The 25,310-nt window shown below is 37.0% G+C and overlaps 1 protein-coding gene across 5 annotated transcripts; it reads right to left on the bottom strand.

Annotated features, from left to right (window-relative positions):
• Nucleotides 1–395: 395 nt before the first annotated feature.
• LOC147404347 (uncharacterized) lies at nt 396–24,054 on the bottom strand. 5 transcript variants are annotated; one of them, XM_086440269.1, is made up of 9 exons: nt 23,715–24,054; nt 23,371–23,557; nt 11,966–12,061; nt 11,204–11,271; nt 4,751–4,823; nt 4,041–4,156; nt 3,830–3,934; nt 2,022–2,121; nt 396–1,088 (listed from the first exon to the last, which is right to left on the bottom strand). In XM_086440269.1, the coding sequence occupies exons 3-9, from the start codon at nt 12,047–12,049 to the stop codon at nt 912–914; spliced, it is 723 nt and encodes a 240-aa protein (XP_086296395.1). In that variant the 5' UTR covers nt 12,050–12,061; nt 23,371–23,557; nt 23,715–24,054; the 3' UTR covers nt 396–911. The 5 variants fall into 5 exon arrangements, with proteins under 5 accessions (XP_086296395.1, XP_086296393.1, XP_086296391.1 ...); XM_086440267.1 differs by having other exon boundaries at nt 23,365–23,553; nt 23,715–24,050; XM_086440265.1 differs by having other exon boundaries at nt 23,365–23,557; nt 23,715–24,050.
• Between the last annotated feature and the right edge of the window lie 1,256 nt (nt 24,055–25,310).

Genomic DNA, 25,310 nt, shown 5'->3' on the forward strand with positions numbered 1-25,310 from the left:
AAATATTTCCTCCCTGAATAATGCATTTGAATCCTTGATGAACAAGCAAATAATTTATATCCCTTTTGACATTTTCATTGCTTATGTTTTTGTTGAAATCTCTATATAGACCTTTTAAAGTCAACATGTTCTTCTATTTTCCTACAATTGCATAACATAGATAACAAATAGAACATAATATCATTTCAATTGCTAAGACACAAGTAATTAGTATTTTAGCATTAAATATATATTGTACTTGTAATTAATACAAAAATAAAATAAAATAAATACAACCACTCATTCCTAAAAATTTACTGGACATCAGTAATTATTTCAATAAAATATACTAAGCTTCTGCAATAAAATCACTCATTCTAGACAACATGTGACAACAAGCCATGGAAAAATGGGGCTGAACATCAGAAATTCAGAATATGATAAATATTTTTGACATTGGGATAACTATCCTCCCATTTCATTGTTATAAACAAGAAGTTAAAAGTAAAATCCAACTGCAGTCACCATGCCCAAGTGCACCTCTCAAATTCTTTTTTTGTAATTTTTAAAAACGGTATGTAGATCCTATTGTTGTAATTTACAAGGCACTAAAAAAAAGTAGAAAGCTGCCTTAAATTTGTAACTTTCAAGCCCTAACAACAATAGGCGAAACGCTCGGCCTCACCATGCATGCAACAATTCTAGAATGAGATATTCTATTGCTGCACCAACTTTTACTAATGGCACCCCAAGATGTGTAATAATTCTTCAGTGCTTCACATATGAATAGGGGGGCATTAGCAAAAGTTGGTGTGGCAATTGAATCTCCCTTTTAAAATATGTACAACCAAGACAAAACATAGACTGAGATTAGTGTACCACAGACAACTCACTAGGAAAGGAACCATAGCTTTTCCACCAAAGGACATTACCTAGGTAACACGAATGAGAAGTACGACCATGATGAAGATACAAGTCATGGCAAAGATTAGTAGCCATGTGAAGCATGATGTCTTGGTACTCTCTGAATATATTTCCATGGCACGGGCATTGGCATGACCAGTGCTTGCCAAGCTATGCTCCACAGCTCTCTCCGTAGAATCAAGTAGCTGTGTTCAATGGCAACCAAGCTGAATGATTACTTAAATCATCTAATAGAACAAATGAAACAAAATAAAGGACATGGCTGAGGATGAGGGGTGTGCCTGTGGCACCAGAATTTCTTTCTACTCACACAGGCACATTGAAATATGCCCCAAATGCCATAAAAAAAAAAAATTAAAAAAAACACCACCATTATGTTCCAGATTTTACATCTCCATAGACCAGAATGCATTTCTTTTAGGATTTTGTTAACATGTGCCCTAAGGGCATACATTAAACTGCATTAAATACACTTTGGAAATTGAATTTCCTATCAAAAATACCCTCAAAAGATTTTGTTTTTACCAAAAATAACCTCGGATGCTTATTTCCAAGGTGTATTTAATGCCAGCCTAACGTGTGCCCTTAGGGCACATGTTAACAAAACCCTTTCTTATAAAATATTATAGAACTTTTCTCTTGGTAGTTTGCGGTTGAAACCGTCCAAATCAATCTGAAAGGTAAACTTTCAGCTCAAGTGATGAAGTGAAGAAGAAAACACGAATTTTATGAAACCCAAATGAGTATTTTTCAGCTTAATATAATCCTAAACAAGCTTCAAGTTAGTAAAAAGCATCGAATCTCAAAATAGTGAAAAAATTGAACAAATTAGTAAATCGTATACCAGTACACACACCCAGTCATTGTTTCCATCCTTGTTTAGATGCAGTTACTTTAATTTGGGTCATTAGAGAAAACTCGATTAAATTAGTGTCAGGGTGAGAAATGGAATGTCAAGCTTTCCAACATGCCCTGCTCCAGAATATGTATAACAAAAACTACATTTTCAATCTCCACAAATCACACCTAAAATGGGCATTTGAATCATATTCATACCTTCGACATAATTATGATGTCAATAAAAAACACATGATTAAATTTGGATTATGGGACCATACCTTTTCTGTGTCATCCAAGGATTGATTCATCATGAGGCTACTCTCCTTAAGTTGGCGTGCTAAAACAACCATTTCGTCTGTCAAATCCTCTTGAAGCTTTCTGTTGAACAGGGAGAAAGGTATAAGAAAATTTGAACCGACAATAACAAAATGAGCAACTATGATCATAATCATCAAATCCTTATCCCAAAATTTGGGGCCAGCTTAATGAATCTTGTTCCTCAATTCAATTCTACCTAAAGCCATGTCTTACGTTTATTTTAGAGAGTCTATTGCCACACCAACTTGTGGCTCCCGCAAGCATTTGCTGCTCTACTTGTTGCTTTGAAGAACCTTTATAGATGAGGGGTGAATCCTACAGAGCAATTCATTCTATCTAGGGCAACTCATTCTATTCTCTCTGACGTCAGGTGGGGAGGGAGCCTGGGGAGTCTATTGCAACACCAACTTTTGCTAACGCCACCCCAATTCATATGAAAATCACCAACGAATAAGCAGTTTAGCACACATCTTGGGATAGCATTAGCAAAAGTTGGTGTGGCAATAGAAGCTCATTAATTTTAGTTAGGGTTGTCAATGCATAGTTGAAAATTTGAATCCGATTCGAATTTGAATTCAAAAAATCAGATATTATCCAAAATTTTCGGATATCAGATTCAAATTCGGATAGTTTTATATATTCAAATCCTTATCAGATATGGATTCGGATATTAACATTTCGAATCAAATAATATCTGATTCGAAATAATATATAATATCTATTATTTTATTAGATTTATTTTTTATATAAATAATATAATATATATCATTTTATTTGATTTATTTATTATATACATAGTATAATATATAATAGATTTTTTAAATAATAAAAAATCAATTGGATAAGGAAAAACTATGTTTTTTTTAATATACAAATTATTCGAATTATAATTGGATATTATCTGATAGGATAATCGGATTCGAATTCAGATAAGAGTTTTAGAACATCCGTCGGATTCGAATTCGAATTAGGATATCATACAAAAATTTCAGATTTGGATTCGGATATTGCTGTATCCGAACCGATAAGCATCCGTTGACAGCCCTTATTTTAGTGTGTCATATCAACTCTCATTACTTCAATCCATGTTCTTTTGAGTCTTCTTCTCGCTCTTTTAAAACTTTCTACTTTCATGTTCCTACTAATTGGGCCTGCAATCATTGTTCATCACATATGACCATAGAATTTCAATTGACCTTATCACCTATTAGGGCAACTCCTATATTTCCATGAATACAAGTATTTTCAACTCTCAATTTTAAGTTTGGCAAGTTGAATATGGTAATTGAAGGTGTGGCAAGATGCGCGTCTTTGCTATTGGTAACTCAAATCAAAAGCACCTTTTGCGCCTAAAAGAGTAGTAGTACACTATGATAATGTGCATTGGATGATCCACATCTCTGGGTTGGGCATAGATGAGCACATTGAACTATCCATGCGGCTATCAATAAAAAAAAAAAAACTACCCATGTGGCTGAGAGCCCTAACAGTCCAGGCATAATGGCACCATTATGAAGGGCGTACTCTACCACTGAAAGGTTGGATTCACTCATTTTAATATTATCTTCATTAGTATTTCCACTAATCCATCACAATCACAACATGCTCATCTCTACTACACTATTTATGAACATGTAGAAACACCAACTACAATCAAAGCTTCAAATATTCTGAAGGTTCCAGTTGGAACACTTTTCTTCCTTAAAGGATATTGGTTTCCAAAGTGAATTCAAGCAATTGCAATCATGGTTCAAATGCATCAAAATACCTATGTTTTTCAATGTGTGCATGTGCTGTGGCATCCAACTTAACAGGCATTGATGGATCAGTTTCTGTAATCTCTTGAGTTTGTTCTTCAACTTTTGGATGATATCTGCATGGTTGAACAGAGCCACTCAAAATTTGGTAATAAAACAAAGAATACAATATGTTAAATAAAAGACTTGAGTATCAGTCGATAAAACTATAGCTTTACGTACACTAATCTCCTTCGCAATCCCGGAGAAGTGGGGAGTTTGGTTCCTTCTTCTACTTTAGAAGAGATCTCCTTGACTAGAGCCCCATCGACAGCCTCTACGGATTCTGGTACAAAAGACTGCCATATTTGCCAAGGTGATGATCAGGATGAAAATCTACAATTTTTCAAGAAACTAAAAAATTTACACATCCATCAGAAAATGGCCACATCATGCACACCTAAACCAAAGGAAAGTTCTGTTGCATTTGAGGGAATAAAAGGACCTGAAGTTATTGAATTTAGGCCTTGAAAACTTTTAATTTGTTTTTATTTCAATGGGAATTTTCACAAGGGAAAAAAGATAAGAAAATAAAACAATTCAATAAAGCACCAGTGATGCCATAAGAAACCCCCTGGTGGCATCCCGGTCCGACTCTTCTTCTTCTTTTTGTGACAAGTCTCACATATTGGCATTCTGTCATCAGAACGTCAAATTTTCGGCTTCATAATTATTTATTTAACAGAAATATACTCCAAGAAACTAAGTGAGACTATAATCATTGTGAAGTTAGACTCAAACTAGAGTTCAAAAGCCCAAATAACCAAATAATGAAAATGCATTGTAGAACAGAGGGAAATGAACAAAAAACTCATTCCAAACAAATGCTCCTTCCATGGTATAGCAAAGAAAAAAAGTTAAAAATAGCCAAAAGAACTAATCACTACACGTACCAATGGGGTAGCTAATTTGGCAGCAAGGTCTTCAATTTTCTCTGAGAAGTCATTCACCTTTGCTTTTGAAATTCTGTAAACAGCAAAAGTGGCCCTTTGTAATAGTGAAGAAGCTCAAAAATCAAAGTAGTGTAAAAAAGAAAAGATAAAGACACGAAAAATAAAACAGGTTAAGGCCTCATGCACAAACAAATATATTTGTGAATCATCATCAGTTAATTTTTGCCTCCTATTTTATGTCAAAATACAGTCTTTAAGAGATGGCCTTTTTTTAAACCGAGGTATCCAGGCCACTTAGAACACGTATGTAAAGATGACATGGCACGTCCAGTGCTTTCTAAGACATCAACACGTGCTGATACAGGTGTGTGTATCAACATATCCTCACTCATCCTAACACATATACGGCAATGTGACCCTTAATGACTTTTTCTATGAAAAAATAATATCTGAAAGAGGGTTGGTGAGCCATACACCACTTAAACTAAATTGTTAAACCTACTATAGTTGCACTTGTTTGATTTCTTCCCTCTTGTATACTGGCATCTAATAAATTATTTGGTAAAGAAAATAATCCCAAATGGGTAAACATAGTTTGGACATGTATAATAAGACTATGACTAGTGTGGGAACAAATAGTGAGGAGACAAATGAGTTCTTAGTTAAATCAAGGATTGGCTTTGAATTTGTATTTGTTTATTCTAGTCATAAATCAAGTAGCTGCTCATATTCAAGAGTGGGTCCATTGGTATATGTCATTAGCAGAGTAAGTACTGTTAGTTGTTGATGCCAAAGACAAGTCAACACAAAACTAGAACTCTGAAGAGTTGCTTTAGAGTACGACGGATTTGGAATAAGTGAAACCAAGGTAGATATATGCAAAGCAATTTTAGTAATGGCATCCATGGAGAGGAAGGGCCAGTAAAATTGATGGTCGGGAAACACCCTGAAGTGACAATTTTTGTACCTCAGTTTATATTATACATTAGGATGAAAATATCGAGGATTTTCCCATAGAATTAGAGCTAGATAGTCGAGATGTGCTTCTTGAATGTTATGTGATCAATGCCAACACAATCAAATTAAAGAAATTTTTTTTATAAGATGACACTAAACTAACTTATGATTTATTGAGCTAAACATTGGACAATCAAGAAGCAATATGTTAATAGATTGAGCGCGGTAGAGATGAGGATGTTGAATGGATCAGTGGAATGACCATGAAAGACAAAATTAGAAATGAACACATTCGTAAAAATGCATGAGTAACCCCAATAGGAAATAAACTAAGATAAAGTTGATTGAGATGGTTCGGTCAGTGCAATGGAGGTCGATGACAGCCCTGGTTAGAATGAACGTTCTAAACGAGCAAGAGGAAAATCCAGAAAAACGATGATTGGGATAGTTAGGGCGGATAAGAACACTTCCACTATAGATTAAATTGAATGGAGAAACATCAATTGTTTAGCATACCCCACTTTTTTTGGGATAAGGCTTCAATAATGATATGATGATAATCAATTGTTCAGCATACCCCACTCTTAAGTCGTTTGCGACTTCCCTTGAAAAGTTCTAGCATTCCTTTCTTTCCAAATGCCCCAAAATACCACAAACAAAGTTAAGCTCCAAATCAACTTCTTCGCATGCCGAAAACTCAATCCCAAATGAAGCCATTCCCCGAACATGCCTCTAACTGAAAACGGAGCACACCAAAGTAACCCAAACAAGGAGAAAAAATGAACCCACACCTCCTTTCCAACCTCACAATGAATGAGCAAAAATGGTTGGTAGTTTCCGCATTTGTCAGACACATACAACACCCGTTAAGCCCACAAAAACCTCTTCTCCTTAGAAGATCTTGAGTTTGAATCCTTTCCCACACCGCCGCCTAAGAAAAAAAGGCTACCTTGGAAAGCACCCTTAGGGCCCAAACTGCTACTGAGGAAAAGAGTGGTCCCCACTTCTATTTAGGTCTTTACAGAAATCTCTAACCGAGAACAATCCTTTGCTATTAGGGGCCCACAATCTCGCATCTTCCACATGTATGCCTCCCATCACACTATCAAGATGACCCAACAACTTTAAGACCTTCGTCAACTCTCAATTGTTCAATGACCTCCTTAGACCTAAGTCCCATCGTATAGGCCCTACATGCATCACTCGAAAGCTTGCCACAGGAAGATTCTTCTTCAATGATAACACATATAGCACTGAAAATTTCTCCCTTAAAGAGCCTCCCCCACTCCAAGCATCCTCCCAAAACTTTACTGTATCCCCCTTTCCTACCTTGAAAATGACTCTTTTTTTGAATTGAGGCAAAACTTTTAAAATACGCTTCCACACCCCACAACCATATGGATTTTTAGCTTCACCACTCACCCAACTTAGCCGCGATCACCTTCCGCCACAACCATTTATGTTCCATTCCAAATCTCCAAAGTCACTTTCCTAGCCAAGCCCCATTTAGAGTTCCCAATTTCCTGAAACCGTCACCCCCCACTCACAACTTTTGATTGAGGAAATATTCTTCCAACTAACCAAATGAAGCTTGATTTTTCCTTCCTTATCGTGCCATAAGAAATCTCTTAACAACTTGTCCAACCTCAACTCCACACTTCTTGCTATAGAAAACAAGGAAAGATAATAAACTGGGATGCTGAACAACACACTCTTTATCAAGGTTAATTTGCCACCCTTAGACAGATAAATTGCTTGCCATGAACTCAATCTTCTCTATCACAAGCTCCCAAATACTCTTACTCTTGTAATGAGCTCCCAAGGGTAAATCTAGATAAAAGGAGGGAAGAGCCCCCGCTTGACACCCCAAAGTTGCCACCATTACATCCACATCTAACACCTGACCCACCAAAAAGACCTTGCTCTTTCAAAGATTTACTGGCAACAGCCTTGAAACATCAAAGTAAGCCACCAAGAAACCTCACCCGCCTTACATCCACATCCACATCCACATCCTAAAAAATCAACCTTTCATCTGCAAATTACAGTTGGGTCAAAAGCGGATCCACTGCACTAGGACGAAACCCCCCTAAATTTCCATTCACCACAGCTTTTACAACAAATCTCCCCAAGGCCTTTGCCACCACCAAGAATAAAAAGGGAGAAAGGGCATATCCTTGTCGCAGACCCTGATAACTCCTAAAGAAATCCTCCGGGGACCCATTCACAAGAGCAAAGAAATATGGAGATGAAACACACCTCATCACCCAATAGATCCACTACTGCCCGAACCTCATACGACCCAACAAATACCTTAAACTAATCCAATTGACATGATCATAAGCTTTCTCCAAGTCTATCTTGCAACTAACCCCGGAAATTGCGATTTTAGCCTCAAATGAAGACACTCATTAGCTATAAAAACTTCATCCAAAATTTGTCTACCACTAAAGAAGCACCTTGACTTAGACCAATGACCCCATTTAACACCTCTTTCATCCTTATCACAAGCAATTGAGAAATAATTTTAGAGTCGTGCTGGAGTGACCTCAAGCTGGAACCTCATATTGCACTTTTTGACGTGAAAGTGGATAGGAATCATAGATGTTTTTTCACTCGTATCTCGATGAAAAGCATCTATATTCCTATACACTTTCACCTCAAGAAGTGATGGTGTTCCAACCTAAGGTCACTTCAGCATTATTCATAATTTTATATGTAGCTCCCACGAAACTGATTGGTCTAAGATCTGAAATGTCTTCTACCCTGACCTTTTTCAGGATTAAAGTAATACACGAGCAATTCAACCTAACATCCAACACACCGTTCTCAAAGATGCATTATTGTGTGCTTTGAAGTTACATTGAGCCTTTGCACCAATGCTTCCAAAAATATTTGGAGAGAGTGAAATGGTCACCATTCAAATGCTTCCATGCAATTGGAGATGCATTATTATGGTTTGTAAACCCAAGTGGGGATGTCTTGGCTTAAGATCTCTAAAGTAAGTCATTGAAGTCTTACTAGAGAAGTAGCACGAGAGACTTAGCAATGAACCTCTATGTTAATGTAGAAAGGTTATAGGAGCAAATTTGGAGTAGGAACTATAGGCGGAATAAGAATGAGGTACTTTCCTATAATGGGTCAGAGTTTGGCAAGCATTTCCAAAAAATTTCAAGATTTCTTAAGAGGCTAGGCTCATGTTGACAAAAGTGATAGGATGAGAATCTGGGATGATACCTTTGGGATTTCTCATTTCTTGATACAATCTCGGTCAACAAAGAATTTGTGATGATGGAGAGTTTTGAATAAAACCAATAACTAAATAGTGAGGATCCCAAAAATTCAAAAGAAATTCTAATGATTGGACATAACAACTAGCAAGGCTATTGGAGTGTCCTCAATGAGGTTGTGGAAGTGTCCAATGAAACATAAAGAAGGCACTTGAGCTGATTGTAGAGAGGGGTTTCAATGATCATATCTTTGTTTTTTTTTTTTTGGCAAACTCATTATGATTAAATGCCCGACCAACGACGTTGAGTAAACAAGTTTTATTCAGTCCAAAGTTGTCTCCCTCATTTACGCGTCATTCTTGACAAGATTTTAATTGTGAACAATATCAGAGGTAAGTGAAAAATCATCCAAACATGCTTTTTCTCTGTAAAGTGAGTGTCAAGTCAGCTTATAATTTATCTCAATTATGGGCTTAGACCCATAGCTCAGTTGGTTTGACAATTTGCAAAGCAACTTTGAGGTCGTGGGTTTCAAGTCCAGCTTACCCATAAATAAAAAAATTATCTCAATTAGTAATGGAAGACGTCGAAGATCCCAAAAAACTACCAACTTTCCCATTACAAAGAAAATTCCCATATTTACACCTCGAAATTCGTTTAAAGTGTAAACCCAATCAATCAAAAATTCTCAATTTCTCTAAAAACCTCCGACAATTTATTCCAATCTGCAAAGATTCAACTACTCTGTTCATTCCACATTCTCCAAGATCTGAAAAAATACATATCTTCCACACATTCCCTCTTCATGACAAATAGGCGAGCCGACAAGGATAAAAGTTTCTTATATCCCTATAGAGAACCCATTAAATTCCAAACAAGGAAAGAAAAAGCCCCACACCGTCCAAACAAACTCATGATGAAAAAAACAGATGTAACTATCTTGAGCTTTACTTATACAGCTAATCTTTTCTTATCGTCATTTTACAAGGAATTTTTTAAAGTAAAATTTGGTTGTTTTATTATGATCAAGATTGTCCACAGTTGAAAGTGCGAACTTGGTAAGTTGGTGAAGTTTGTGAGTGTTATTACCATCCCCCACCTTCATTACACAGATCAAAATAAATAAATAAATATTGCCCACAGTCAATTTGTACTACACTATTCATGGTTTTAGAACTTGTACCCAGATTTTGGATAGTTTTTGCATCAAAGACAAGTCAAGACAACTTACTTAACAGACCGATTTAACACGAGTAAGTGAGTAGCCTGGTATGCAGTCATGTGAGTGAAAAAAAAAAAAAAAATGAGACAAGTTTAAGTTAGGATGAGTTATGGTCAGTACAACAATGAGTCAAAGGCGAGTAAAGCTGCAGTGAGGCAGAAGTAGACCGAATGAAGACGAGTCAAGACAGCTAGTGATCCTGGCTCGGCTGGAGTAAGGTGAAGTAAGATCAGCCAAGTTTGAAACAATTCGTGTTGAAATAAACGCCACCATCTTAGAGGAAGTTGTTTTTCACGTTGGACTTCTGTTGGGCCTTTTCTTACTAATATATTAAACAACTATTAACTTATCAAAGAAAGGGATTCGTTGGTTCCTTCACGAAAATTCTCCTATTTTTTGGAAAAAAAAATATCACAATTAATTTGTGATTATGTCATCCCAACTTATTAGCAAAATTTAATAAAATGCATTTTTTATATTCTATTTAATACAAAATTTGTCTTAATGTTATGTTAATTTTTTTATACAAAAAGTACATTTTTTTTTATGACGGGGTTGTCCAAATTCGTAGGCCCAACAAGCAGGGGCGAGGCAACTGGCCTCTTAGAGCACCATATCTCGCCCAAATTTCGCGGGTACATGCAATACCCCACAAACCACACATACCAGGTAAGCCGGGAAAAATCCCTGTGGGTGGCCAATTAATTCCTAACTTTGCCGACTTCTTCCAAAGTTTTCCCTTTTCAAATTAATCACGAATCCTGACTTTGTCGCTATGCAAATCTCTGAGGAAAGCATGTAGAAAAGAATTGATAGAAAACCTCAAAAGAAAAATAAATAAAACCAATGGTGCCATCAGTAAAGAGAACAAAATAAATCCTCGAAGCTTCCACTAGACGCATGTCGGATATTAGAGATGAGACTCTGGGTAGCATTTCTCTCTCTCTCTCTCTCTCTCTCTCTCTATCTCTCTATATATATATACACGCATAATTCTTGAAGCCTCAAAATAGAGGAAAGACAAAAAGGAGGAAAAGGGCAAACCTTGGTAAGCCTTCTGATGTAGTCTCTGCCGCCAATTGTTCTAATTGTTCCCGTAAGGTAGCAACATACTGCAAGATTGAATCATAGACAATAGTAATTGACGGTAATTCAGTAAGACACGTGCAACACTAAAACCGATTTGATAAATAACAAACAAAAATAATAAATGCAACGTGCAACACTAAAAAAGTTTGCCTCATTAATTAAAACTTGCTACCATCACAAATTTGGAAACAAGTTTAGTCCGCACAGACCATTGATTGACACAGTGTATACTGAACCAACACTAGTTATTTTATAACTGAAACATAAGGAGAACATTTTAACTGAAAGCTAATCAATTATTAATATTTACTGTAATTTAATATAGGTATCGATTACTAAAGAGTGCTAGAATAAATAGGAGACAATTTTCATCTCATTGTTCTAGTTTACCACACAACATAACAATACTTAAAAATATACATAAGATGCCAGCTTGATAACATGTCAAAGTCTGTAGGTGTTAATACTACAGACCTGAATTTGAATCCTTCTTCTTTTGACCACTAACCACTAATCCATTTCGCCATCAAAAAATATTTCCCAATTATCATTTGTTCAAGTCTAAAATAGGTTCTACAATACAAATATTCGACCATGCCTCCTTTTTCAATAAATACAAAGCTTACATTCATCAAAAAAAAAAAAAGTTTGCATAATTCATCAGGCATGAAATAAGTTATTGAGAGTACTGAGTACCAAAAGGAAAATTGCACTTACATGCATGAGCTTTGATTGATTCTGTTGTTGAGGTGCCGCCATAAGCAACCTCCTCAAGTTTACTTCCGTCTTGCTGAATCCCATTTAAAGCAGGCACTGAACAATTGAATTGAGTTTAGTAAAATTTAAAAATAATCAACCTAACTTGAGGTGACGGTAGTCTTCCTTCTCATTGTCACATAAGTCCTTCAAATCCATCTTGGTTATGGTTTTAGACGATGTAAGGAACACTACATTTTTTTTTTTTTGACAATTCACCATGCAAGACACCATGTCGTATCATACATTCGACAAATGCAGAACTCTCCCTCAAACAAATCGTAAAAGCAAAGCCAGTGTTAGGGGTGCCACTTGGACTGGACCAACTCGACCATGGGTTGGGCTTGGACTGGTATCTTTGAAGTTTGGGTTGGTTCGGGCCCAAACTTCTGAGGCTTCGGGTAAAATCTAGCCTAACCTGAGTTGAAAGTTGACGGCTTATCCCAAAGATTTGGGATCTGCTTCACGAATCATGTTCCTCCATTCAATTTTTTCCAAAGCCATGTCTTGGAATTCAACCTATAATATGTAATTGTATTATTTGGTAACAACCAAGTAATGAGGAAGGATTAGAGAGTTCAATCCTCCCTTTTATCTCTTCTACAAACCTATTCACCATTACAGATAAACTACCTCTTCCCTTCCTTTCACTCTCATGCCTAGCCTCATTCCTCCCCCGTCCCCCTCAGAACCCTATCTCTTTCTCCTCTTCCCTTTGCGTTAGACAAAAGAATCTTTTATGTGGATGACTTTCCCCATGGGTTGCAAAAAAAAAAAAAAAAAAAAAGCTACGTGGCATAATCTATTGGGCCATCAGCTCATGGATGTTTGACCCACCCATTGAAGCATCTTCATCCAAAAATTAGCTTGACTAATAATTTCTAACCATTGGATTTAAGCATATGAAAAGTTCCCGAATGTAGATACAACAAAGGATTGGCCAAATATCTAGAGTTAGGTGTGACACATGGCACGTACACATGCAATCCATGGATTCACAATGAAAAGCAACCCATAAAAAAATTTGTTTTCTGTCACTCAGGCTCAAATTTAGGGTGTACTTTGGGGTGGGCTCGCGTTCAATTCTCTAGGCTCATTGGAACACAACCAGCTCCATGCATGGTTTTAAATCTCGTCTGAGACTGAGATGACTCAAGCGAGTCATCTCGGTCTTGTTTGTGAACGATACGGATAAGGAGTGATACAAGCATCACATTGTATCGTTAGACAAACCAAAAATCTCGGACGACATAAGCGAGATCTCGTTCTACACACACACACACACAAAAAAAAAAAAACAAAAGAGTGGACAAACACAATAGAAACATTTTCTTGACTAACTTAGTAGGATTTTAAGCCTTACTAAAGTTCGTTTTGATCAAATGGATTACCACATTAGAAATCCAACACCACAGCCCTCTAAGTTTCATAAAAAAATTCAAATCCAAAAAAATTAATTTTTTCGATTCGATCTAAGTTTTGAAAATGGACGGCTACCAAACATCCACATAACTCCAAAACTTAAAATTGAAATTCAATGGTGAAAAATAACGTTTTTTGGAAGAAGAAAAAAAAATTGAAAGTTCATAGAAATTTGTCCTCTACAATCCTAAAGCATCATATCATGTTTTTGGATGCCAAAAGGTGAGCCCAAATCCGTACTAACTTAGTAAGACTATTGGACTCTAAACACAAAGAGTTGTGATAAATTGACTAAAGAAACCATACTCAACTGACGTGGCATGTGCATAGAACCATAGATTTTTTTTCCTCGAGATAGAAAGGAAAAAATCAATGGTTTTATGTAGGGCAGTCAAGGGATACTAATTGAATCAAATGGAGGGCTATTAACAGATACTAATCGAATCGAACGGAGGGGCATCCGCATCTGAATCACAATTGTTTTTTTTTTTTTTTTTCTGATTTCCGAATTTGAATCTGATATCCGATGGATACCATTACATAACATCCGAATTGGAATCCGATTGCCTTATCGGATATCAGATAATATCCAATTCGTTAACTAAATGGGGTTTCAACCGATTTGAACCAATACCCTAGAAAAAATGTAAAATTATTCTCCATCTTCAACCTTTACCACGTATTAAAAAAGCTAGATTTTTATGTGAAAAACTGAGAGATTTTGGGAGACAAATTGAGGGGGAGGGGGGTTGGCTTGGACATAAAAATCAAGGGGTTTTTTGGATTGAAGTTGAAGATGGGAAGATGAATAGCTTAAAGATGATGGATTGACGGGAGATAAAACAAGATTTTTTTTTTTTGTCTTGGGGAGAAAAATCCAGGGTTTCTATTTTGGCTTGAGGTTGAAGATGGGATACAAAGAGAGAGAGAGAGATGAAGGAAAGGGGGAGACTACCTAGATTTGTCGGAGAAGATGATAGATGGCCAAATGAGATGCGCCCACATCCCAAGCCCTAAGTCAAGTATGAGAGCAACTCCAACCGATCTCTATATCTATACATTTAGAGATAGAGACCTCCGAACTTAGCTCCAAACCGGTCTCTAAGGGTCTGTTCTTTACAGAAGCCAGCTCCAGCTCCAGCTCTAGAAGCTGGCTTCTGGAAGAAATAGAAGCCCAGAGCCCGAAAAGCCACATCCAGCATAAGCTTGTTCGTTACAGAAGCATATAAGCCAGAAATTGATGTTCGTTTGACAGCTTTTTATTGTTGGATTCTTATAAAATGACAAGAATACCCTTAATGTTGATAATGCACCCATAATGCACAAAAAATTAGTAGAATACCTTAACAAATATAATATATATATATATATATATATATATATATATATAATTTATATTAAAAAATTATAAGAATAATTATTTTAATAAATTTATAAATTTTATAATTTTATTGAAATTTCGATAGCATCTCCTCTTAAAAATAAATATATGATAAAGAAAATACCTGCATAATATACAATCTAACATCCACATAAAGATGAAAGGTGTTTTGATAATAAAGTAATGATGATGAATTGCTTTTGGTCTTTGTAGTAAAGATGAAGGGTATTTTGATAATTCTGTTTTATTTTTTAAGGTTAAGTTTGATTGACAATTTGATTAAAGATGAAGGTATTTTGATAAAGATGAAGGGTATTTTGATGAAGATGAAGGGTATTTTGGTAATTTTATTTTATTTTTTAAGGTTAAGTTTGGTTGAAAATTTAATTAAAGGGGTATTTTGGAAGATGAAAGGTATTTTGGAAGATAAAGGGTATTTTGATAATTAGTAAAGATGAAGGGTATTTTGATAATTTCATTTTGTTTTTAAGGTTAAGTTTAGTTGGAAATTTGATTAAAAATGAAAGGTATTTTGATAATTGGTAAAGATGAAGGGTATTTTGGTAATTTCATTTTATTTTTTAAGGTTAAGTTTGGTTGAAAATTTGATTAAAGATGAAGGGTATTTTGGTAATTCCCTTTTATTTTTTAAGGTTAAGTTTGGTTGAAAATTTGATTAAAAATAAAGAGTATTTTGGTAAAGTCGAAGGGTATTTTGATAATTCATTTTTGTTTTTTAAGGTAAAGTTTGGTTGAAAATTTGATTAAAGATGAAGGGTATTTTGAAAGATGAAGGGTATTTTGGTAAATATGAAGGGTATTTTAGTTATCTCATTTATTTTTAAGGTTAAGTTTAGTTGAAAATTCGATTAAAGATGAAGGGTTTTGGTAAATATGAAGGGTATTTTAGTTATCTCATTTATTTTTAAGGTTAAGTTTAGTTGAAAATTTGATTAAAGATGAAGGGTATTTTGGTAATTACACTTGAACCGTTTTATGTTTTTGGCTTCGAACAAAAAGCCATTTGAAGAAGCCCCTCTTGGACGACTTCTTTTAGGAGCTAATTTTGGGCTTCAATTGAAATCTACAGGAGCCAAAAAAGCCCAAACGAACATCATTTATCTGGCTTTTTTGGCTTAAAAGCTAAAAAAGCAAAAAAAATTGGCTCCTGAAGCTGAAAAAAACAGGGCATAAAATTTTGACAATCCCTCTAAATCACTATTCACGTCTCTAGACTTGAGGATGAAGAAAAAAAAATAGAGATGGCCTCCATTTCACTATTCATCTTGTGTAAATACCAATTGTATCCCTATCTTCTTGCATAAATGCCATTCTTGAGTTTCCTTTTTCAATAAAAAAGGTTTTATATATAATTTTCATCCCATACTTATTTTCAATTATTATTATTCAATATTTTAATTTTTTTATATTAAAATATTTTAAAATTCAGATTAAATTAATTGTTTGACCAAATTCAACGAAAATTTGTTATAAAATAAATTTGATCATGAATATTCATTTTTTTAGAAATAAATGAAATTAATTTATATATATATTTTCAATGGTGGATTGTTTTTTTCTATTTAAATTGGGGTGTAACAAGTAAAGTTGGGTTGCCAATAGCAACTTTATGATTTTTAATTATGCGAATAGTGAATTAGAGACATGAATAGTGACTTAGAGGTTCGTACCCATTGGAGTTCAATTTGGTTCAAAGGAGACCATCTTCTTTGTAATTAGAGAAGATGTCAATATAAAGAAAAAAGTAGATATTTGCGTTGGAGTTTCTCTAAGGGAAGGAAAAGAAACTTTAAAAGATTATAAAAATGATTTTTTATTATATGCAATATAATATAAATATGTTATATGTACAATCTAAATCGAATAGAATTTCACCAGATCGGATGTATCAACATCTGAATCCGTATCCAAAATCTATTCGAATACTAAAATAACATTCGAATTCAAATCCGAAATTTCGGATATGAATTCGAATTTTCGACTATCCATTGACCTTTTTTTATATTTATAATTAACGAAATTTATTGAGAAAATGGTCGAGAAGACCAACTAGAGAGGTTACAAAGGACTAAGAACTTATACTATTACTACCACAGACCCAAAGTCCAACGAGTAACAAAATTTGAGAAGAAAACCCCCTTTCCATATACCCTTTGGACCAAAAGAAAAGATGAGAAAGAACTTATATAGCACCACCTCCGGGGCTTGCACCTCTTCATCTTCAAAGCACCTATTGTTCCTTTCCTTCCACAAGACCCAACAAATGGCAAAAGGCAAGAGGCCCCACAAACTCTTTTCGCCCCCCGAAAGGAAGTACCCCACCCTTTCCAACACTGAAGTAAACCTAACACAGAAGACGAAATGCACCCAACCGCTCCAAATCTTAAATGAGAACGGGCAATGGATGAGAATGTGGTCAAAGTACTCCTCATCTCTTAGACAAAGTACACCAACATTCGGCCCAAACACTCCTCTTCTCATAAGCTAGTCCATAGTCAAAATCTTTCTCAACACAGCACACCACACAAAGAAAGCAACCTTGGTTGGGACTTTTTGACTCCACACCTCATTCGTTGGAAATATGAACTTAGTAGTTTCCATCGCCTCATAAAAAGAAGAAACTAAGAAAATCCCCATCCTACTAACTCCCCAACACCGACCATCAGCCACCTCCGCTACAAGTCTCACCCCCTCAAGAACATGTAGTAATAGAGCCACCCCTCCCAATTTCCAATCATAAATGTTCCTTCTAAAACCCATGTCCCACCTCCATCCCCCCCTTCATAACTAAGGAAAGATTTCACAAGTAACCCTTTCTTATTTGATAATGAGGCCAAAAGGGGAAACCTCAACATAAGAGGAGACTCGCCACACCAAGTGTCTTTCCAAAAGTGCACTCTTCCCCCGGATCCTAAAACAAACTTGATATGCTTTCGAAACTTCGATAAGACCTTGAGAATCCTTTCCACACACCACACCCCAACGAGAGCCTCAAGCTCCTACTTTCCCATCCGAACGGTGCATCTCTCCAAACTTCGCAACAATCACCTTCCTCCCTAGGCTATTAATTTCCTCCCCAAATCACCACAGCCATTTACCAAGCAAAGCTCGGTTCATAACCTTTAACTTCCTTATACCCAAACCCCCTTGCACTTTTGGCCGACATATTTTTTTCCAACTCACCAAGTGAAACTTCCTCTTCCCCCACCTATCATGCCATAGGAAATCACGGAACAACTTCTCCAATCTCACTTCCACACTCTTGGGCATGGTGAAAAGAGATAGAAAGTAGATAGGAATACTAGCAAGCACACTCTTGATAAGAACCAATTTACCTCATTTCGAGAGACACCTTGATTTCTACGAAAGTAGCCTCCTACTCACTTTTTCCACCATCGGATCCCATAAGGCTTTGCTTTTATACTCCACTCCCAAGGGAAGTCCCAGATAGGTAGAAGGTAAGCTCCCTAATTGGCAACCCAAGCACACCGCCAACTCCTGTGGTCTAAGGTTTATTGCTAGACTCGAAGCCGCCTCAAAACAACACAAAAGACAACCTAGAAAACCAATATGAGTCTCTGACGCTTCCACAAAAACCAACAAAACATCAACAAACTGAAGATGTGAAATCACCGGACCACCTTGCCTCGAGGAGAACCCAACTATATCACCATTCCCACTCGCCTTTCCAAGCATCCTACCAAGTGCTTCCGCTATAATAAGAAACAGGAACGGCAAAAGCGGATCCCCTTATCTTAGCCCCCTTGAGCTCCTAAAACAGCCTTCGGGAGAGCCATTCACTAGGATGGAGAAAGAAGCCGACGAGACGCACATCATGACCCACCGAATCCATTTATCCCCAAACCCCGTACACCCAAGCAAGTACCTAAGAAAACTCCAACTAACATGGTCATACGCCTTTTCCAAGTCAATTTTGCACACTAATCCTGGCTCCCTTGATCTCCTCTTGGAATCAATACACTCATTAGCCACCAAAACACCATCCATAATATGTCTCCCTTTCAAGAACGCGATCTGAGTCAAATTAATTACCCCTAGCAAAACCTCTTTAAGTCTTGAAGCCAAAACTTTGAGCTGATCTTATACACTGCTCCAACCGAGCTAATAGGTCTAAGGTCTGTTATGTCCTCCACTCCCTCTTTCTTAGGAACTAAGGCCACAAAAGAACAATTCGACCAAAAATCCAAAAAACCATTAGCAAAAAAATCGTTAATCACCTCCAACAAATCCTTCTTCACCACCTCCCCAACACACCTTAAAGAAGGCCATTGACAACCCGTCTGGCCTCAAAGCGTTATCACCACTGAAACTCAAGACCACCCTACTGACTTCTTCTCCAATGAGTCTTTCCAACCAAACCTTTTGAAACTCTGAGATTTGATCAAACTCAAGACCATCGAGCCTAGGCCGCCTATGGTGTACCTCCATATAAAGCTTCTTATAGAAACCCACAACTGTCTTGGCCACCTCTTCTTCCCCTTCCACCCAACTGCCATCACATCTAACTTTCGTCAATCAGTTAGCTCAGTACTGCTGAGTAGCTACCTTGTGAAAAAACTTAGTGTTATTGTCTCCCTCTTTTAACCACTTAATCCTAGATTTTTGTCTCCAAATAAGCAACGCTTTGGAAAGAGGCCTTCAAGTCCACTTTACTAGCCCTTTCCTCCAAAGACAAAATTACTTCTTCTTTCAAGTTAAGCATCTCCACCTCCCTAAGGATCTCACTCGTCCTAAAATCTACTCTCCCAAATACCTCGACATTCCAAAACTTAAGTCTCTCTTTCAGCTTCAATCGGAATGTTACCCCTAACCTCCCAATGAACTCTAACTCGTTCCACCAACCTTGAATCATCTCCTTAAAATTAATGTGGTGTAGTCACATATTCGCGAACCGAAAGGGCCTAGGACCACCCATAACCATACCTGCTTTCAAGACAATTGGACAATCAGAGGCAGGGTTTCGGATTGAACCTTGACTAATGTATTTGAAATGATCTTCCCAATCCCTAGAGACCAAGAACCTATCCAACCTATTCATAATTGGTTTCTCCTGATGATCGGACCAAGTAAACTTAGCTCCGCTTCTAGGAATTTCCATTAACTCATTACGGTTAACTTAGTTTGCAAACTCCTTCATTCTTCTCATTAACCTAGATCCCCCCCCCCCCCCGCATCTCGAAGAACCTAATAATATTGAAATTACCCCCAATGCATCGCGCGCTTGCCCTAATACCCCCAAACATTATCCAATTCCTCCCAGAAGTTACTCCTTTCCCCATCCATTGCGGGGCCATATACCCATGTGAACACCCAATTGAAGTTCTCCGACACGCCTCTACACACAATCGACACAGAAAAAGCCCCAACTAGTACATTTTCCACCATCAAAGTCTCTTGTCCCACATAACCACCACACCCCCTACAATCCCGATCACAGACAAAGAACACCAGCTCGTATTGATGGGGCTCCACAACTCTCCAATCAGAACATCAGAAAAACAGCCAATCTTAGTCTCTTGAAAAACTACTAAGTCTGGTTTTTGGGCAGCAATTACAGCTTTCACCGCAGCATGCTTTCTCCTGTCATTGAGCCCTCTAACATTCCAAGATAAAATCTTACACGACATTGATAACTACCAACTTAAACCCTGCCTCCTATCTAACAAAGATTTACTTGGGAACTCAATGATGGATCTCTATAGTTCCTCCACCTCTTTTAACCTTCGATTGTTCCTTTTTTTTTATCTACTCTTAGCACTCTCCGCACTGTGACTCTCAGCCCACCTCTCTAACTGAACTGGTGAGACATCCAAATCCCAATATGGTTGGACTTGACAGCTTGGAGCTGTTTAAAAGCTATCTATTACAGCTTGGAAACACCTGCATACCTTCTCCTGCCTTTTTAAAGCTACTTCCAATAAGATACTAACATCCTCTTGATCATTCTCCAACAACATCCTAATTGACTGACTGACATCAAACAAATTTTGAATTTAACCATCTAACCAGGGATTGGCAAAAATCGATATCAAGCCACTCATATCCAAGGTAGCATCTCCCAGCTCCATCAGCTGAATCTGATTCTGGACTATGCTAACCTCAGGGTAGGCCTTCCCCAGTACACCGAGATACTTGCCTTCACCCATCCCAAACTTCCTAGCCACTCTGCCTGCACTCCTAATAGAAACAAGCCAACCCCACTCGCCTGAAACCATCACCGTTACCCTCTTGTTCCCCCACTAGTTAGGGAATTTGACGCTATTGCTAGTAGTGAGAAAGGCCTCACCTTAGCTGGCTAGAGATTCGTAGTGAACTAGTTCACCGCCGAACCTAGCTCCAACTTCTGATGATCCTTGGTGTTTTGATTTAACATATCCTGTGTAACCAAGCTACACAAAATCTTGTACACAGGGTTTATCACTTCTTCAGAGCCTTGGTTCGATATCTCCTTGGGAGGGCTAGTCACTGATAGGACTGAAAACGGGCCTTGTACCCAAACCTACCCCCTATGACCTTGATAAACTTAGGTATGCTCACACACCCACCACCCACCTTGATCTTGGCCATACGCAGGTCAGATTGATCAGTAGTACCCTTTTCCACCTCCGGAAGATCACCGAAAACCTCCCTGATCTCCTTAAATAGAATCTCACTCCACATATGGAAAGGGAATCCTCTTAGTTCCAACCACAGTGGATCTCCCCCTTCACAATCTACATCCCATTACACCGTGCAAACCACCCTGAGGTGATTCAAGGAACATAATTGCTCGGTTTTCTTCAAAGGGAATTAGTGGCTTCTCTGCTCTGCTAAGACTTGTCAACTTAATGGCTTCCTCTATGTCCCCCCAGATGCGATCCAGGTTCTCCGATTCACAAATCAACGCCTTCTTCCACTTCCCAAAAGATTTAGCCACTCTCAACCCAAAGGACACCTTTCCAGTATTTAGACCATTTTCTTGACCCCACCAGCCTCTGTTAACACCAACATAGGGCCCATTCTTTTATTTTTCAAGGCGATTGCCCCTGCTACTGCAGACCAATATTTCTAACCCAAGAGACCCACAACCTCTTCCACTATCCCACTGCCGCTCCCCACTAACCCAACTCCACTGTCCAACTTCTCCTTCCCTTGCCTAAGTGTCTGGGAATCATCCGGCACAGTTACCTCACTCAAGATTTTAACATCTAACAACTTAGCTGCTAGGTTCTTCCAACACACTCCACCAGGACCTTCCAGAATCCTCAACGAGTTCCCCCAGTACCTGTCTGAGAACTGGGAGATTTTTAGGAACCTTCCAAACTCGTTCCGTTCTCCTACGCCCAAAAGAATCCTCCCATTAACCATTGATTTGCTCCGGATCTCCTTCTCAACAGCCGATCCACAAGACTTCAGGAGTAGATCACCCAACCAAGCAAGTTCCTGAGACACAAACGAAATGGAAGACTCCTTCCAACCTTTCTCCCACGGTGATAACACCCTGAGATTCTTCAACCACATCGACTTCACCTCAAAAACTTTTTTATCCACCTAAACTAATGACCCTCCCACCTTCTCCGGAGAAAACGCCGCTCGACCTCTTGCCCGTCCTCTTTCCACAACGTGACCTCTCATCTCTTCTCAATCAAATAAGATTTGAATGACCGTGATGAAGATTGATGAAGATTAGTGTCCACTAGAGTTGCTATGGAGAGTTCCAATGTCATGATGCCCTAAAACCTTCCAAAGTTTCTATTTAGAGCTGCTTCCATTGACACTTGACAGGCCTAGTTTTGTACACATTTCACTCAGTTGAGTATTTTTTTTTCAATCCGTTTATCATTATTCAAACAGAGATGCCACTTTCTCCTCAATTTTTTTGGTGAAAAAAATACTTCTTTTTCTCCAATGGCCCCTCTTCTTTTCCAGATCTAGATTTGTTTAAAATCTAAATCCTTATAGAGATGTCAATCAGTTGGTCAAACGATGTTTTCAACTGCATACTGACTAGACGTCCTTGAGTTCCCTAGCTTTGAACTTGAAGAAAAGGTGCAAATGATTTTTTTTTATATTTTTTGCAAAAAATGAAGATAATTTTCAAGAAATTGGGATTGTGAAAGGTTTAGGGTTCTTTTCTGGTTGGTTGGAAGTTATTGAGATGCCAGACCTAAACTGGCAATGCACATGGTTTATGGGTTTTTTACTGGAAAAAAAAAAAAAAAATTGGGTTGTCTCGTTGTGGACTGGGATGAATCGTCCAAGACAACTCGGTCTCATTCATGGACGCAACGAGAAGTCAAATCGAGTTTTGAAATCATGGATACAACTTGCACACCCCTAACCAGCATCTATGTTACATAGATTTTAAGAAAAAGTAGTTCAACACTGAGATTGGCATTATGATGGGTTTCTTACTCTACATTACATGAGAGCAAACAATAGACCATATAAATGCATAATGTTCTAACCTTATTTTTCTAGAATTATCAATATAACACATTAACAATAGAAATTAGAGAATTTGATGTGCCCCTACCAGTACCAATAGATTGTTGAAGCTTGAAGGTTCTCCAATGGTGATGGGTCTATCTAATTCCCCTTCTCCTCTCAAACTCTCAGTTTGATTTTGCTATCTTGCAAATGGCGATGTGACCTTGAAATGCTACCGATCTCCTCATTCATGTCTTTAACAATGCCCTTAAGAGGAAATCAAACCCTTTTCGTCCTTTCTAACCGTCAAAATAATAAAGAATAGATATTAGCAAACCTCCAATTCAGGCAATTTGTCAATCAACACATGTGCATTTTCGATTGCATACACAAACCCTAAACTATAGAATACAATTTCATTGGAAAAAAAAAAAAAAACCAAAACCTCAAAATCACCTAGGGTTTCAACTGAGCTCCAATAGAAACCCTCAAATCGAAAATGGGGCGATTGTGTGGGGAGAGAGAATTGAGGATTTGAGATAGATAGATAGATGGGGCGATGGTGACCTCTGAGTGAATTGGGGTTTTGTGAGAGAGAGTAGGGGCGAGAAAGGATTTGAGAGAGATTGGGAGAGAGAGAGGGCTGTAATCTCTTACCATCGAAAATTTTGAGAGCTGCTATTGGCATCTCAATTTTTACTTATAACACCCAAATTTCTTAAATTATTGGGTAAATCTCCATTTCGTCCAAGACGAAATTCCGAGTTTAGAACTTGCATTCGTCATTTTTTAAATCTAAGAACCCATGCACGTTAAAATGGACAGTCTATTGAAACCAGAATTTGAAAATAAGTTGATCATGTTTTGGTATATAAATCCCTAAATTACTTATTCAGCCCGATTAAACCGAAAAAAAAAAACCAAAAAGGCTTAAAACACAATCTTCAAACATTATGAACATTTTTTTCAAATGTATAATTTTTCAATAAAAATGTATAATTATTTTCATTTATCTTAAGACGGGAGGTATGTCTATTGACTTGAAAACACATGGATATTTTTAACATTTGTCAAAATGTGAAGGTCTTCGTTTTAAATTAACTTTTTTCTTATTTTTCTCGTGGGGAGGGGGTAAACGTGTGCCCTAAGGGCATATGTTAAGATGCATTTAAAAATCTTCGCAAATAAGCTTGGTAAAAAAAAAATTTAGGGCATTTTGATTAGTAAAATATATTTTGGAGGTGTATTTAGTGCGTGTTAATGTGTGCCCTTAGGGCATACCTCACTAGCATCATTTAAAAAAAAAATTACGTAGTTATAATTGCATACATGATATCTTGGTTATCTCGTCTGTTGTTAGCAAAATATGATCTGAAATATTGTAGTTAATTCAACAATTTAATGTGAAGCCTATAGCATTGCAAATTCATTTCGTGAATGAACTTGGTCAAGTTGTCTCAATAATGAGCGATATTTAAAAGCCATGTTTGTTATAAGTATACTTCTGGCGGATTGTACAATTTAATTTTGTATTGATATATTTATTTGCTTTATTAACAAAAAAAAAAAAAAAAGAATTACTGGATACTTACGTCGCATTACTCAAAAGAATTACTGGATTGTTTCCACACATTTTAAGTATTGATTAAAGATCTTTGAAAATTACACAATAAAAATAAATGTTTATTTTTATAAATTTGAAAACTAAGCAAATTATAATTTAGATTTTTTACTAAAATTACCTGATTATATTAAATTTAAATATTAAAGTGAGGGCACTCATAACCACTCAAATTTTGGCATCGGACCACTTCTACTCCACCTTCTCTCATTATAATAATAAAGATAAAAAAAATCGTTAAAGATGTTAAATAAGACATTGTGTGAACTTCAAAAAGACATGAGCATTCTTATGATCAAATACTTAAAAGTATGGGGTTATTTAGCCAAAGTGGCTTTTACCTTTTTCTTAAAAGAAGTAATTAAACTATTACCTTGAATTGATTGTGCAATCATTTAAATATTCGACCGTATAATCGTCAATGCCTGTAA

This window comes from Akebia trifoliata, chromosome 4, assembly GCF_017979445.1.
Source record: "Akebia trifoliata isolate Shusen 1 chromosome 4, ASM1797944v1, whole genome shotgun sequence".
NCBI lineage: Eukaryota > Viridiplantae > Streptophyta > Magnoliopsida > Ranunculales > Lardizabalaceae > Akebia > Akebia trifoliata.